Source organism: Salvelinus sp. IW2-2015, linkage group LG14 (genome assembly GCF_002910315.2).
Source record: "Salvelinus sp. IW2-2015 linkage group LG14, ASM291031v2, whole genome shotgun sequence".
NCBI classification, from domain to species: domain Eukaryota; kingdom Metazoa; phylum Chordata; class Actinopteri; order Salmoniformes; family Salmonidae; genus Salvelinus; species Salvelinus sp. IW2-2015.
In genome coordinates this window covers 51,690,991-51,709,294 of record NC_036854.1, presented here as the reverse complement: position 1 = coordinate 51,709,294, position 18,304 = coordinate 51,690,991, and the positions used below count along the sequence as shown (strand labels likewise).

At 42.1% G+C, this 18,304-nt stretch overlaps 1 protein-coding gene across 1 annotated transcript; it reads right to left on the bottom strand.

Moving 5' to 3' along the window:
- Positions 1 to 870: 870 nt before the first annotated feature.
- LOC139028735 (uncharacterized) lies at positions 871 to 10,852 on the bottom strand. The gene is given in 2 exon segments (XM_070446816.1): positions 871 to 8,830; positions 10,165 to 10,852. Coding segments are annotated over 2 exon segments (8,127 nt in total). The 3' UTR covers positions 871 to 1,391.
- Positions 10,853 to 18,304: the final 7,452 nt, after the last annotated feature.

Below are 18,304 nucleotides of genomic sequence, written 5' to 3'. Positions count from 1 at the left end.
CAGGTTTCTATCCGTCTTGCTGTTGAATGTTCTAATTAGAGCCAGTCATTGCCGCCACAGCATGAATGGGTGGGTGTTCTATTACTGTCAATCCCATGTATTAGAMTAGTCAGTCACACATTTCCCTGTGAGTTTCATATCAGCTCTCTGAGACTGGCTGATGCTAGTACAGAAAATAATCGATGCTATGACTCCAGTCATAGCAACTCAATGGATCTGACCAGGCCACCGTKTCAACTGAAAGGGATTTTGTCTAACTTCAATATGTTAGTCTATCTTAAATCTGGCCACCATGCTCTCATTCTGTGTCTTTGTAGATGGATTGATGTAAACACTCTCTCCTGTTAGTGCATTCCTCGCCTCTCCTGTCACAACACCGGGCCTGCTRCATGGTTACTTCAGAGAAACAAAAGGACCTTAGAACAACATGGATACTTCCTCAGGAGGAGGGCGTGACAAAACACTGAGCTACGTTGATCCTCAGAGCTGCTCTGATACTGATCAGGAAAAATGCTGGACACGAATGGACATTTATGAAAAAAGATCTAACAGGCCAGCAGTAAATCTGAAAAGATCAAAACCAGGAGGTCAGTCTCCATTACAGCAAAATGAATGACTACTTCCAAACACTATAGAGAAAATTATTTCCTCAAATGCAGGGTCTGCTGATGAGCCATTAGACATGAACACCCACAAAATCAGTATATTCACAGAAAATTAAAATCTACAGTAGATGATCCATTTACAGGTGCATTTACTATACTCGTCAGCCTGTGGCTACAATGACCAAGGAAAATAGACAAACACAGGGTAGAGGAAACAGGTATAGATTGTTTTGCTTTATTGACATATCACAAAAATAAAGTGAGGAAACACTCAACAGAACAATAAATCACAGCTGCCAGAAATGTAGAAAGGTCATAAACATCTATATACAACTACTGTAATAAAAGTTGATCTGTTATTGCAAGTTATGTTCATGGTTATTATGTTTGTAAATGCAAATCTGGAGCTTTCTGAGTTCACTCTCTTATGTAATGATGCAAGAGAAATGCATTTACACAGATAAATGAACTGTACAGCTAATACACAATACAACATTAAGTACCAGGGGGTTACTTACAGACAATACATTTATAGAGCATGTGATCAACTAACAATATGTGCCATAAGATCAGTCCAGTGTCTCCTTTGAGAAGATTGTGTTGATCTGTAGGGGGGAAATCTAATGTAATCCTTTTTAAGATTGAATTTTAAGGCAGCAAGATTTGAAAAAAGTTAAAGGGGTGTAGACTTTCTATAGGCACTGTATATGACATCTCCTGGTACCTTGAATACCCTCAGTAAGATTGTAAGCTGCCTGTGTAAAAGAAAGTCCATATTTAAGTGTGTCACAGGATGGGGCAGTGCTGGCCACAGGAGAAGTAGAGCATCTCTAGTGCATCTGGCTCCTGTGGGATTTTCATGACATCTGTCTGWCCTTTGCCAGGCTGACGTTTGCCAGACTGGACCACCACAACCTTTCCACCTCCCGGGCCTTCTATTAGAGGGTGCACTTTATTATCTGGCATCTTGAAGTCAGTCGGGGCAAAAGATATTCCATTCTTCTCAGCCCACAGGTTTGGTTTCTCTGTCTTGTCTTTACTGTCCTTTGAGACATCACCCTTAGCACTGCCCTTGCTGACCGGGCTTAGGTCATCCTGGTGCGAGTCTGAGTCACAGCCATGAGGCAGGTTGAAATAGGTGCACTTTGGCACCAAAGGCTTCACAGACTTCACTATGTCCTCCAAATCASTGTGGCCGAAAAGGGAGTAAGGGACGTCTTCTTTTGTGTCTTTGCACACATCTTCAGTTGATGCAGATGTGTTCTTGTTGATATCAATAGGCTCTGAGACAGACTTTCTGATCACGCTCTCTCTGAGGAGCCACCTGTCTTTGTCTATCAGGAAACAGTCTCCAGGCCCGACCTGTGCATTGAAGGCGATACACCGTGTTGGATCACTGTATGTGCCTACAGAGCTTGTGGCATTGAAGTATGATAAGTCAGACATCACTTTGGTCTGTGCATTATGAAATGGGGAAAGGCTGATCTTACCAGGAAATTCTCTGGACTTTGGTTTCAGGGGAGATGGGGGCTGACTTTCACTGGCATGGTCTTTGACATTGGTATCTTTCTTTCCATAAAGCCTTTCGATTGTTCTCCTGACAACGCATTTGGTGATGGATTTCTTCACTGAATCATCCTCACCACTGGACGTCTCAGTTGATGTCTGTGATCGATGACCACCACTGTCAGAAGTCTCCGGTCTGTTGTCAGACAGATCTGAGGTGTTTGGGCTGGGTAGTCTTGTTTGTCCGTACTGAATGTCCACAACGCTTTTTGCTATAAACAATTCCTTTATTGACTTGACCCTATTTCCGTCAGGCTCTCTAGTTATACAGCCATCATAGCTAAATGCCAACAAGGATCGTGGAGCTGGGGGGCACATGACTACAGTCTCTGACGTATTTATAGGCCACGTTGTCCTTTTAAAAGTGTGCACATGAGCTTTGTGTTGCTCTTTGACATCATCACCGCCTGAYACAGCAGAAACCTCTATTTGGCCAAACGGTTTGTTGCCAGTTGTCGCTATAGTAATGCTTTTCCTTTGCTCTACATCAGCAATCTTCTTATCCAGTATTTTTACTCGCTCTGCTACAGATGGTAATGGTTCCTCAAAACAGTCGGTTGTTTTTGCTTCAGTCTTTTCATAAWGTTTATCCTCCTCAGAAGGCTCTTCCTCTAAGGTTTCCTGATACTCCTCCTCTGGGTATGGCTCAMCCTCTACACTAACATGTTCTACATCAGAGCCAGACAGCTTCTCTTCATAGCTTACMCGCTTCTCCTCTGAGCTACACTGATTATCCTCAAAGTTTGCTTCTTCTGCAGTATCAGTTTGTTGTTTGAAGCCAACATGCTGCACACTATTCTTCCCACTATCCTTATCCATCCTGTCAGCAATAGAATGCTGTTTGAACAAGCTAGGCAGTGTTTCTCTGACAGTATACTCTGTTCCTTTTTGAGTAGTCTGCTCCACCCATAAGTGAGTCTGCTCATCCTGCCCGTTAATGTGTGCATTTGCATAGCTCAAGTCATCTTCATGGCTTTCCTCTTCCTCCCCTAAGCTAGCCTTGTCTTCTTCAGGGGTGAACTCTATTTCTTCTCTACTAACCTGCATCTTCATACATTTAACCTCCTTCTCTTCATGACTTGGCTGGTTCTCAATGTGACATTCCAGCTCTTCCTCTGAGCTAGCCTGCTGTTCTTCAAGATTAGACATGCTTTCCTCACTGCTAACCTTTGCATCCATATGTTTAATCTCAGGGTCTTCATGGTTTGGTTGGTTCTCAACATGATGTTCCAGCTCTTCATCTGAGATAGCCTGGTCTTCTTCAGGGGTCGACTTTCCGTCCTCACTGCTATCCTGCAGCGCCAAGCATTTGACCTCTGGCTCCTCATGGTTTGGCTGATCCTCTATGTGACACTCATATTCTTCCTCTGAGGTAGCCTGCTCCTTGAGGGTGGATACTCTTTCTTCATAGCTAACCTGCAGCCCCACATAGCTTGGCTGATCCTCTATGTGAGATTGCTGCTCTTCCTCCAAGCATTTATCCTCCATACATCTATTTTCTGATACCACATAGCTTAGTTGGTCCTCAACATGACATTCCTGTTCTTCCTCCGAGCTAGCTTGGTCTTTTTCTAAGCTTTCCTTACAGCTAACCTGCAGCTCCATGCATTTGATCTCCTGCTCCACATGTGGGTTCTCAATGTAGTATTRCTGCCCTCCCTRRAAGCTTTCCTCCTGTTCCCTGCTAACCTTCAACTCAACAAGTGTAACCTCTGACTCCTCATGTTGGTTTYAGCTAGCCTGGGTTTGTTCAGCAGTGGACTCTCCGTCCTCATTGCTAAGCTGCAGCTCCATACATTTGTTCTCCTGCTCCACAAGTGCATTCTCAATATAGTATTCCTGCTCTTCCTCCAAGCTTTCCTCCTCCTCCACATAGCTTGACTGTATGTCCCCATCCTTCACTTTGGTCTCCAAGGGACACGCTTGCAGTTCCAAATAGCCATCATGCAATGCTAAACTGTAAGCCTGCTCTATGTCTGAGTATATCTGTTCTTCATCATGGTCAATCTGTTTGTCGCTACATTTAGCCTCTTCTTCCCAGTTGTCCTGCTCAAGTTCAGAATCTTCCTTATTCGCTGCCTGTCTGCTTCTATGGCAAGTAAAATCCTCTTTAAAGTTTTGCTCTTCTGAGGAGAAGGGCTGCTCTTGCCTACTGCTTTGGCTCTCTGTGATTGGTGACATCTTGTTTTCAGTCACCTCTTTGGGATGGTAAATATTTATAAATCTTTTAACYATGGATTTAACATCAACATTAGCATCAATATTAAGCACATTATCATTTGAAGGCTCTTTCTTAGGGACTGCAGTTGATTTGGCATTTACCCTTTCCTCTGGGAATGACAWTTCTATTTCATCCCCCTCCATGCTTTCGCTCACCCCGGTTGGAAGGGCTGCCAATGCTTCCTTCAGCTTTRCAGGCAAGTCAAGCTCATGTATTAGCTCATCGATATCCAATGCCTTTTCTTCAATGATGTAGTCCTTCTCTGGGCATTTCTCAAACAAGACATTGTGCTCTGAACTGTTCGGTGTTGAGCTGCGACTTCTGACTTTGCTGTTGAGTTCCTGGAAACCCTTCCAACTTTGAAGCAGTTGTGTGGAAGTTGACTTTTGCAATTCTGACAGACTACCTTTCAACTCCTCTGCACCCTCTATGTTGGCAATTTCTCTCAGAGACTCCATCATTTMCAAAGCCTCAGCACAGCTTACACTGTTTGCATTCAGTTCAGGTATGTTCCAGTTAGTGAAGCTTTCCTTTAAAGTAATAACAGATAAGAAAGAAAGGAGAGCTTTAGTAGATGACCCAAATGTAGAGGCCACATGGGAGGAGAAATCAGGCAAGCTGTTTGACTTTTCAAGACAAGATGGACGATTGTTGTGTGTGATTTGTCTAATTGASTGAATTGAGAAACAGAGCTTCTCTAGCACAAGTTTCATATCTGGCTGGGGAGGAAGTTTGTCTGTGTGTGACGGTATCTGTGTTTTTGTTAGGGGCTCCTCTGCTGTTACTTTGGTACTGTCTCCCCGATTTGAATTGCTCAGCTTATCATCCCTGTTCATCTCTTTGTGATTCACTAAAGCGGGACTGGGAGGTATTGGCTTCTTCTTCATAGAGGAATTGAGGTGTACTGGCGTTGATTTGGGCGATAATGGTGTTTTGTGGCTTTTTCTTGGTAAAGGTGTATTTTTCAAAGTGGGACTTACTGGTGATGGTTTGCTTTCCAGGGATTGATTTCTAGATACTGGCTTCTTTTTAACCTTGAGACTCATAGGTGGTGACACTATTTCCAATGACTGAGAATACGGTGACAGTCTATTTTTCAATGTGCGATTACTAGGTACTGGTAACTTTTCTGAAGAGAGATTACTGGGAGCATTTCTCATCACAAGAGTTGTGGGTAATGTTGCAATTTCAGGTGAGACGTTTTGTAATGGTGTTTTCAAAGAGAAATGTCTTGGTAGTGGTGTCCTTCCTTGTCGAGGACTGCTAGATAATTGGGTATTTTCCGAAGTGGAATCACTGGGTAAGGACTTATTTGGTAGTGATGTCTCTTCCAATGAGTGACTGTTAGGTAGTTGTGTTTTTTTTACTGTGATTTGAACAGGATTTGATAGATGGGCCTTCTCCAAAGTAGTATTACTGGGTATTGAAGACTTCTCCACTGACGCTCTTTTGAGTGATAGCTGCTTTTCTAGGGAGAGATTACTGATCAATCGTGTCTTCTTCATTGGGAGTTTAGGTGTTGATGGTCCTTTCAGAGTGGAGTGGTTAAACAATGTTGTTTTTTCCAAAACATGGCGAGTGGGTGATATGGGTCTTTCATCTGATGTGAGACTAGTAGGTGATGTCGACATGAAACATGAGGGACTACTAGCTAATGGAGCCTCATCTAACACAATGTTGGATATCCGGGTTTTAGCAGGCAGTGATGTCTTCTCAGATGAGCGACCATTGGAGATTGGTGCCTTATCCATCAACACCTTTTCCACAGTAGGATCACTGGATATTGAAGACTTCTCAGCTGAAGCTTTTCTAAGTGTTAGTTGCTTTTCCAGGGTGAGATTACTGACCAATCTTGTCTTTTTTGTTGAGAGTTTAGGTGATGGTGGTTCTTTCAGAGTGGAGTGGTTGAACAATGTTGTCTTTTCAAATACATGGCCAGTAGGTGATGGAGCCTTATCTGATGAAGGACTGCTTGATAAGYGTTGTTCTTCATCACCTAGACTACTAGGTGATGAACACATGAAATATGAAGGACTGCTAGCTATGGAAGACACATCTAAGTCTTTGTTGGATAATGGTGTCTTCTCCATCTGCGTTTTAGCAGGCAGTTGTGTCTTCTCAGGCGAGAGACTGTTAGAGATTGGGGTCTTCTCTATTGAGGAGATATTTGGTACTGATTTATTTTCCAATGACAGACCATTTGTGATTGGTGGCTTCTCTTCTGAGATATTTTTAGGCATTGATGTTTCTTCCAATGAATGACTGTCAGATGGTGATGGCTTTTCTACTGAGATTATTGCAGTAGGAGAGACAGAGAGACCGTTGAAGAAAGGTCTCTTTTCCACTGAGGGATTAATGTGCAACCTTTCCTGTGTAGTATCACTGTGTAATGGAGTCTTTTGCGATGATTGGTCAGAAGGACATGGTAATGTTGTGTTTTCCAATGCCAGGTTGGTCTGTGTTGCTATATTTTCAAATGTTCTATTTGGAAATGCAGTCATTTCCAAAGATGGACTACTTGGTATTTGTGTTTTTTCCTTAAACAAAGAAGGATCATCTTCTTCTGTATCCATTTCACAATTGAATGCTGATACATCTGGAACAATGTCTCCCTCAGTCTCTACCGGAGACATTGTTGGTGTCTCCACATTTTGAGTTTCCTCCACTGGGTCTGGGTACACAGTTGGGAGGGCTTTCTCTAACCAATTCTCAACATATTCATTGATATTAGAAGAGCTCAGATCATGACTCTCTTTATCAATCCTTCTCTCCTCGTGCATAGACCTCTGCCTTTTTAGTGTTCCCTCCACCTGGGTCTCCGTAGGAAATAAAACATGCAATACGTTCTTCTTTACTGAAACTGAAGTCTTGTTTCTATTTTCAGTAACATTTAGTTCTTTCACTGCCGATTCCTTTGGGTTTTCAATATTTAAATTGATTTCCTTTCCTTTTAGTTTCTTTTTGTTTTTGATGAGACTTCTGGCAGGTTTTGGTCCATACATTTTCCTTATGGATACATTGCTGCTAAACCCCCCAGTTTTCACTCTTTTATTGTTTTCAGGAGCATTTGCATTACCCTCTTTACGTCTTTTGTCTGGTGTTGTAACCTTACGAAACTGGTTCTTTTTCACTTTGGGCTTTGAGAACATTTTCTTGACTTTCTTTACACCAGTGGTGGAGTTTTCTTTGCTTGCTTCAGAGACCCACTCTGGGGTGTCATTATCTTTGGTGGGCATGGAGAGAGGGGTTTRATGGACATTTAGTACCCTGTTGCGTAGGAGAGATCCTCCAGCCTTAAACTTGGGGATGGTGAACTCAGGTGAAAGAGACTGGTCAGCCCTCCACACGCTGATTGACTTTGAGGCTGTAGAGGATCTACCCAGCTCCAGCTCCAAGTCATTACTGGAGGACAAGTGGGCTGTGTCAGAGGTGGCTGTTCTTCCGTACATCATCCCATATATGGACACACCCTGGACATTGTACTGGCTGTTAGCCAGGAAATTGTCCTGACAGGTCTGCTGCTCGTATATGTGCATTACACTTTCTATGACTTCCTCCCCGCCATTTTGGATCTGCAAGATCTCAGCCATGCCTGATTTAAAAGTGGATTGAGTCTTATTGTAATTGTTGATATCCACAGAGCCAACTCCCCTTGGTTTAGGAACTGGCTTGCTGCTGCACTGTCTGACCATGCAGTATTCCTCCTTTACCTCTCCGTTCTCAGTTGTCTCTCTGTAGGAGTTAGAACCTACCATGTTCTCCTGAATCTCATCTCCCAACATTGTTTTGATGCTCTCCACTGAGGCCTGCTTCTGTCTGTATCTCCTGGGTCCTGGGGTAGGAGCCCTCCTGGGAGAGACCACACCCACATGTGTTTTAGCATCATCCTCATTGTCTACTGCCACACTGGTAAGTCTGCTGGTCTCTGGAGATTTATCATCCTTATCATCATGATCATCCTTTTTAACATTGTACCCGTTGATGGTGCCCATGGTGTTGGGTTGTGTTGGTGGTAGGATGTTGGACTCAGGAGAACTGTTCTCCAGCTCAGACTCAGCCGCACAGAGCTGGTTGGCCACACTGGATCTGCTCAGGGTGGTGGTCCAGTGGATGGTTTCTTCCTCCCTGATGGTTAGTCGCACCTTCATCTCCACTGTCATGCTGCCATCCTGGTTCACCCGAAAGGACTTCTCAATGTCATCGTCACCGGGCATGCAGTTGTCTGCCCCTTCACCCCTATCTCCATGGTAGGAGTCGCCGTCTGTTTCGGCCACTGACTCCAGAAAATGGCCAGCCTCCAGTTCTACAGATTCTGCATTGTTACTGGGGAGGTCACACTCACTTCCTGCAATGCAGTGGTTTATCTGATTCACAAAGTATCTCGCTGACGATGGGGAGAAAAGTTTTGATTTGCCGCTAGATATAGGTTTCTTTTTCCCTTTYGAGTGGATCAAAGGAGAGAGTGTAGAACGATGGATGGGTATTTTTTGGGAGGCAAGAATGTTTCAGCAGGTCAGCAAAGAAAAGGAGAACAAAAACAATAGTTAGGAAAACCAGATTCACAGTCCACACAGTTCATACTGCATAATGACTGACCGCATACGAAGAGAGTAGGCCTTTGTAGGTCATTCATGGTATTATGGATGATAGTAATGTCTCAGCACTTTCCCACTGCTTATCCCGTACAAGCATGTAGACATGGAGGGGATAGATTACTACTGGACAGACAGTAGCACTGTAGATGTGACACATGAATGTTTAACAATGCATTTTCAATATTCTCAAAGTAATGCAAAACATGCCAGTTAATAGGCAGATGCTATCCAAATGATTTTTAAAATATCAAGACAAAAACATGCTTCAAAATACATACAAAATGTTGAGTGAACATAATGAGACTTACGGGATGCTGGTTGCTTTAGTCTTTTAGATGCCATTCGTCTAGCAGGCAGCCATGTTGAAGTAGAAGATTTTTGTGTCTTGTAGTTTGCAGATTTAAAGGCCTCCCGACCAGCAGCTACTACAATCCCAGAGCATATAATCAGAGCTGGGAGCCCATCCACCTGCAGACAGACGAATGATTTTTTTTTACTGTAATAGTGGAATAAATGTTGTTGTGAACGGCATCTATTAATGATTAAAATAGCTTACTTTTAGAATCATGACTTAAMACTAATACTGTATGTATCCAAAATATTTCCATACTGTATTGTATGTACCTAAATATGTACCTAAATACTGGTATGTACTTAAATCATGTTTGTACCTAAATCAGAAGTACAATTTAATTGATTTAATAAATTGAATTGATGAATTGAATTGATAAATGTATCATTCAATAAATATGTGACACCAGGGCTATGTATGAAATCGATCTCATGACACATCAGCAGAAGATACACATCCTGAGGTCCTTAGCAACACTATCCCAAAATGCCTTCTCAGTTAAAAGGATAGAACAATTGAGGAGCTTAAGACTTTCCCTTTTTCTGTCAGTTATTTATGGGTCCTGATGTGAGTCCAACTATTATGGGTTAGTAAGGCCAATCAGTTGGGGCCAGGTCACCTCCAGTCATGAGGTGAGGCCATCACAGAATAATGCCAATGCATGTTGTGTGACATAAGAGTTGAGTGCCTGAACCTCCATGTGTTTGGTTACAGTATCAGCATTGGTTTCCTGTCTAACTGGAGCTTGAGATTAAACATATGAAATATGTGTTTTTCATATGGAGGTCACCACTTTTTAAACAATATCAAGCAAATCTGAATTACTAATAGCAGTAACTTTAGTGTCCAAAGGCATGGGGAGAGCACTTACCCTTCTTCCATCTGGTGTGTGTAGTTTTACCACAGGAAAGTGCATCAACTTGGACAAGTAATCCAGCAGAGCCTCAAATGTGGGAGTGGTTCTCTTCTGTAGCATCAGATTATGTTTGACACTGGGGTCCCCATTCTGGAATACCATCAACCTCTTAGGTGTGCGTACAATGACAGGGGTATTTATGCGCATGGGCCTGCCAGGGTTCTGTTTGGCCAGCTGCAAGGCCCGATGCCTGGCGCTCATGGGGCGGGTATTGTACCAAGGTGGCAGCTTCTTATTGGCTACTGCCATGTTGATGGGTTTGACCTTCCGCTGGTCAGAGCAGATGTAGGCCTTCCCATCCTCCAGTTCATCTAGTGTGTGCACTGCATGGACCCCTCGGGGGGTGGTGATGTTCCTTACTCCGAATGGCAGCGGGACCTTCTTGGAGAGGCTGTCTAGGAGGGCATCGAAGGTCTTGAAGGTGCGGTTGTTGATGACCATGCGCAGGCCACTGAACTGAAGGTCACCACTCTTGTAGAAACAGATGCGCTTGGAGGCGATGGGGTCTGTGATATATGCGTGGCGTGATGTGGTCACTGTGTGCCCACTCCCTGAGGACTGGTCCTGGGCGGGCTTTGTGACCCCCACGTCACTCATTTTGATTGGTTAATAGGCTACAGAGAGAAAGGGGAGATGGATGAAGAAAAAATAATGATAAACATTACTTGATTATTATGGGATTGTGATATCTGTTGTAGTATATCAGATTCACTTTCAAGGATACAAATCAAACCTGCATTGCAGTGGTATCAGTAGTATCTTAACAAAAACATTTTTTTTTCCTAAATCAAATAAAATGACAGAATAGTTTTGGACGGTGGTTCATTAGCAGGTTGACTCCCCTCAAGGTTCTTCTAGATTTRTCCAGTGTCAAAAATGTAATTAGGAGTTGTCTAAACAAACACATTGTGTAAACATTGGTAGGCAGGTTTGATCCTTGTTGGTGTCATTCATTATAGCTGCAGAATCATGTGTCATCAGTCATTAGACTATTAATATCAATAGTATATCATTCTGAAAAATGAATGCAATTGTGATAACTTATGTCTTACAGTGCTGTAAAAAAAATATCTACATGGGAAATAGGTCATAAGAGTCTGGGGGGAAATGCAACAATTGTGTTTCCTAATGTACTTAAATGGGTACACTATTTCAATTATTTCAGATCTGTGAACACATGATCATTATGATTACAGAATTATCACAAGAGGGAAGTCCCATTAGCAGTACTCATTATGAATAAAGGATGTTAACAAAATCCAGTCAAAACATTTGACTTCTAGCTATTTTCCTCGTTAGGCCTAATTGTTTACTCGTGGCAGATGGAGTGACGTCTTGAGGGCATATGTTGTTTAAGGGATATGGTGACATCAGGTTTAACAGACTACTAGGAAGCGGGAACCTTGCCAAGTAACTGACATTTTCAATTACTTAATTACTACCCATGTAAAGCTATTATTGACAACAATAAACTACAACAATGAAACAACATCGTAATTCATTATGTATCATTCTTAGCTATTTCAGACTATTGGGTAATATCAAAGTAGTTGAAAATAGTCTGATCCTATTAATGATCAGGAATTTGTACAAATAAAAATGTGTTAATATAGTGTAACTATTTATCACATAGTCCCTTTCATATCGATCACAAAATATTACTGTAAAGTAACATTAAAGCCACTGTTATATAGAAAAAATATATACCGTTATCTATCTTTTACCTACAAGGTTATCTATGTTAGACCTACAAGGTAGCTAGGCTAAACATAGATTAACCTGTACACAGGTATGTGCGATAGCTCAACAACTCCTCTCATTGACAATAAAACAAATACATAAGTGAATGAAATTGTCAATAACATAAAAAGATTGAGTAAACTTACCTAATATCCCATCATAAAAATCCCAGAAATCCCAGTTGGTGTATCCACAAATGTATCCACAAAATGTTGTCCCGTGCTCTGCATTTTGGCTACTGTTGGCCAGCTCCGTGCTGGGAGCTAAGGGTTATTTTGGGAGGCAACATCATGGTTAATTTGCTTAATCTTTGCTCTAAAATAATCTCCCCTACAACAGTGTTGTGGGAGAAGAGAGGGACTGTGTGTAATAGGCCTGTACACTGCCCAGATCAAATAATAGCATTTATTCAGCTGTCATTCATTGTTTCTAGAACATATATTTAAGAGAGATTCCCACCTGAGGAGATAATGTGTACCTTATCTAGGCTCATTGAAACTTTAATTTTGAGTGTTAGCCTAATAATTCAAATGTACGACACCCCTTTTCTTATTACACTACCAGTGAGAATAACATGAAATACTGATAATAGAAAGTGTAATTAGTGCACATTTGCAGGTTTGTCCATTCTGACCACTAGGGCCAGCAGATGAGCAGATGGTAGCTTACTCAATTCTAATTTTCTAGCAAGGCAAGGCCTAATCTCATTGGAGACTTCTTTAGGTAATAAGGATTAGGGGGCTTTCGATCAGAGGACCCTCAGAGAGTAGCACTTTATTCTCAATGAAGTGATATGAGGTGTGCACAGCACGTCACTCTGCCTTGGCATTGTCAATTCAGGGATACAACCTTAACTTCCAAGTTTAGGCCACCTTCCCACTCCTCCTACCTGTAGCAACAGCAGTGGGTTATGACAGGCAGCAGTAGGCCTAAAATGAGGGATACGTTGTTTCATTCACCCGTACATTGGTTCCTCCTTTAAAAGATGCGTCATACTGCAGCACACCTTGCAGGCTGCTGCAGCATTCTATGTCACGTTATTTAATTGCCAGCCATTTTTTACGTTAATGCAAGTTAGTACTAGTTTAACCACCAGAGGGCATCTTTGAGAAGCATTTGAAAGTCTCCCATATTGGCATTACCAGAGAATTTAAAACCTTTTTTGTAATAACATAGTACATGGGATAGATTTTAAGAAATTTTGCTTAATAAATAATGATTAATATTATGGTGTTTCTATTCCGAGAAAAACGTACTTGTACCTTCTAAATGTTCTACTTTTGTGATTCCACATTTCCCTATAGCAGGTATTCCCAAACGGTAATCCTAGATTCAGACCCTTCAGTAGAGAAAAAACACGGGTACTCGCAATGCTGTCAGCGGTACGCCAAATAAAAATGTGATTCACATAAACATATATATATATAAAAATTCAAAATAAATTACTTTTTTTCCCCTTCACATTTTCAAACAGTCCATTTATATTTTCCAACAGGGCTAATCATTTGGGTGACATTTTTTTCTCGCCTGAGTAGCCTCGTTTCACTGCCAAAAATAAAATTGTACCATCTAGTGTTCAGCGAAATAACAACACATTGTCAAATACAGGTAGCCTAGTCAAATAATTAACATCCAATCACATTAACCGTTACTCTCTCGCGGGAATTTCACTAACGGTCCATATGTAGTCAAACGTAGCTGCTGCTCATGTTGCTATCTGTACTGATGGAGCAAAAGCCACGACAGGGAGACATAGCGGAGTGGTAACACGCATGCAAGCAGTTGCTCCCGACGCCACTTAGGTACACTACAGCATCCACCGAGAGGCTCTTGCTGCCAAGGGAATGKCTGACAGCTTGAAAGATGTTTTGGAAACTACAGTGAAAATGGTTAACTTTGTTAAAGCAAGGCTCCTGAATTCTCGTGTATTTTCAGCACTATTCAATGATGTGGGCAGCGACCATGTAACGCTTTTACAACATACAGAAGTGCTCTGCTTATCAAGGGGCAAAGTATTGACACGTTTTTTTGAATTGAGAGACGAGCTTAAAGTTTTCTTTACTGACCATAATTTTCACTTGTCTGACCGCTTGCATGATGACAAGTTTCTCACACGACTGGCCTCTCTGGGTGATGTTTTTTCTCGCCTGAATGATCTGAATCTAGGATTACAGGGACTATATTTAGTGTGCGGGACAAAATTGAGGGTATGATTAAGAAGTTGGAGCGCTTCTCTGTCTGCATTAACATGGACAACACACAGGTCTTTCCATCATTGTATGATTTTTTGTGTGCAAATGAACTCAAGCTTACGGACAATGTCAAATGTGATATAGCGAAGCACCTGAGTGAGTTGGGTGCGCAATTACGCAGGTACTTTCCCGAAACGGATGACAAACAACTGGATTCGTTATCTCTTTCATGCKCTGCCTCCYGTCCACTTACCYACATCTGAACAAGAGAGCCTCATCGAAATTGCAACAAGCGTTCTGTGAAAATTGAATTTAATCAGAAGCCACTGCCAGATTTCTGGATTGGGCTGCGCTCAGAGTATCCTGCCTTGGCAAATCGCGCTGTTAAGACACTGATTCCCTTTGCAACCACGTACCTATGTGAGAGTGGATTCTCGGCCCTCACTAGCATGAAAACTAGATACAAGCACAGACTGTGTGTGGAAAATGATTTAAGACTGAGACTCTCAAATACAACCCAACATTGCAGAGTTATGTGCATCCTTTCAAGCACACACTTCTCATTAACCTGTGGTGAGTTATTCACAATTTTCTATGAACAAATAAGGTTTTATATGTAACATGCTGACCAGACCYGACACGTCGCGTGCGTCGCAAAATAAATTTAGAAACCCATGTTATTCAATTATTGCACCCACTGCTCGCGCACGCCAACGAGCGTCTGTGACGCCAAGGGCTAAATAGGAGTCGTTCCTATTTCTGACGCAGATCGCACTGAAAGTCATCTCCTCATTGGTTTATAGAAGCAGGTACCCACGTGCCATCTCCTCATTGGTTATACCCACGTGGGTGATTGAAAGACGAACTTTGTTGCCGGTTGTCGTGGTAATACAATGAAAGTTTAGATGCGATCCCCATATAAGTTCAAAGATGAAAAAGCCTGGAAGGAGGAGAGATTAATTGGATTAATTGTTGGAGTAGAGGTCCTTGTGCATTTCAGGTAAAATACAACTCAATGTTTATATCCCAGGACAAATTAGCTAGCAACAGCAGGCTATTTAAARAGGACAAATTAACGTTAGCTAGCAAGTGCAAGCTAACTAGCTAAATTGCCATACATGTTTAATGCTTTTCGACCTGTCCCCAAATTATTGTAATTGGTTCAGAGTTTGTTTTGATATTTTAACCTGGGTGTCGTGATCGTTTGGTGTGGGGGGGCAAAATAAATGTATGCACGATAGCGCACGATGGCGCACGCGCGCAGCCGGTTTGGGTTCCGTGTAAGATGGTTAAATAAAGAGCAAAATGATTGATTATTATTATTATATTATTATTAGTGCCCTGGTCCTATAAGAGCTCTTTGTCACTTCCCACGAGCCGGGTTGTGACTACAACTCACCCTCATTCTTATGTTTAATAAATGTATTGTATAGTGTGTGTGTGTGGCAGGCTTACAATGATGGCAAAAAACAACATTTGAGAGTGCGCTGACCCTGGTGCTAGAGGGGGTACGCAGCTGGAGGTTGAATGTTTGAAGCGGTACGGGACTATAAAAGTTTGAGAACCACTGCTGTATAGTAAATACATGTACTATTAATACACAATTTCTTTTTGACATAGGTCTAACTTTCCACAGAGTTACAGTATAAAGGTATTTTTCTTAAATGTAAGCTTTATTTAACTAGGCAAGTCAGTGAAGAACAAATTTGTATTTATAATTACGGCCTACACGGGCCAAACCCAGACAACACTGGGCCAATTGTGCGCCGGCCTATGGGACTCCCAATCACGGCTGGTTGTGACACTGCCTGGATTTGAACCAGGATGTCTGTTGTAACACCTCTAGCACTGAGATGCAGTGCCTTAGACCGCTGCGCCACTCGATGACATCTGACCTGTGGGTATTAGCCAGTCATGTTTATGTTCTGTATATCTGCACTCAGAAGTTATGCAACAGCAACCAAATCTGAACTGTACTGACTCTATTTATAGCAAGAGAGGGATTGACTCAGGAGGTGGATTCATTCCTGAGAGAGCCTGGTATGTAAGGCCTTGATCAGTACAGTAAGGAACCCAGGGAAATTCTAATGGCAGTTCTACTTACAGTAACAAATGTTTCAAAACAAACATATCCGAGTGACATGATGTAACAGKAAACATGCATCACATCACAAGGCAGATACCATTTTAAAATGCTGATTGTTTGTGTGTGGGAGCAGCATGTGTTTCTGTGAGTTTGCGTGTGCTTGCATGATGTTCCAGGAAGTAATTTTGTCTGAGCCCCAACAGACAGACCTGGAAGAATTCACAACTGCCACTGTGGGCTCCCCGTGCATCCAGCGTGTGGCCTGTTCCCAAAACCAAACAGAGCTGAATATTTTGAAAAATCCTTAAAAGGAAGCTGGCATGAACAATGGAGTAAGGTCTCAGAGTAAACAGGTAAGCCTGGAGCCTGCATGCCCCTCACTCCAACCATCTCATCCAGTGATAAGAGACTGGGGAATGTTTTTAAAGCAGGGGGCTTGGGTTGGGGCTTTATGCCTTGTTGATACTGAAAATACACCCACGCTTCAAGCTTCATCCCCCTTCAATGTTAACACAAGTGTTCTGTTTCTTTAACTTTCTCAGTCAAATTCTACTAAATCAGCTGTTGATATGATACTTTGTGTTTTTTGTCTTCTTTTCACAAAGTCCCGATTACACTTAAAATCACACACTGCCAAAACAGATATCTGTTTCAACATTCCATGTGCARTGCAACACATAATGTACCACGCTCTATTTTTAACCCTTACCATCTATAACTAATTGGCGCCAAGTTAGATTCAAACCTATGCTGTTAATGGGAAAAAATGTGTGATATGTTTTGGCCCTTGTACCCTTGCTATATTTGGCCTGGTGTTCTCTATGCAGCTGCTCCTGCAGATCTGTCTGGCCGAACTCACATCAGACACCTCTCTCCGATGTAATGCTTCAATCCACGGCCACACTCCTCCAGTATGTCACACACCAAGTGTTGGGGTCAACTCCTGCTCTTCAGGTCAACAACATCCAGCATTCACAAAAATAAACACCTTGCTTTGCTCTGTGTTCTAAAGAAGTTATGGGAGGCGAGAAGGAAAAGCTTATTGAATGCATTGTTTTGAATTAAAATATGCTTATACGGCCAACGTGGGTTCCTGCTAAGATTCCAACCATTGCGGCTGCCAGGCAACCAATTATATGTAACTCAACTGCAATCTCACCAACAAGAGTCACGACTACGACTAGCCATTCCAATTAAAGACCAAGCAGCTGATCAAGCTCTTATCTAAGCTTTACTCTGTAACATACACCAAAGGAAAAATGTTCATATTTTGGGAGAATTCTTAGTACAGTATGTAATGGTACAAATTCCATTTGTCCTGAGAGGACAGTTAAATGTGGAGTAAAGTGAAAAATCTTTCCAGACAAATTTGTTAACTTCCCAAAATATGCCTGCTAGTCAGAATTCCATGATGACATCATGTTTTAGGGTTACACCTTATTCCCTTCCCCTTTTCAGTGGAATTCCCAACTTTTGAATGAGCAGTGTCTGCCAAACAGGAACTCATGCGGTCAATCCACAGACAGACAGACACAGACACAGACACACACACACACACACACCACACCCACACACACACACACACACACACACACACACACACACACACACACACACACACACACACACACACACACACACACACACACACACACACACACACACACACCACACAGAAGTCCCCACCGCTTCCATTCTCAGCTAGCTGTGCCAGGCTTTTCATTGCCCGGTGACATCCCTGTGTTTCCGCCATGGGGCAGAGGGAGAAATAAGCACACTCCGTGCGGTAAATCACTCCACACACCCACTCATTCACTTGTTTACTACTATTCAATTAGCCTGCTTCACCAGTGGCTACAATACCCTAACAGACTTTTATAATAATACAACAAAAACAGTTTCTACACAGTAATTAGCTAATGACATACAGTACCAGTCAAAAGTTTGGACACAGCTACTCTTTCAAGGATTTTCTTTATTTTTACAAAATAAAAAACTATGAAATAACACATACGGAATCATGTAGTAACC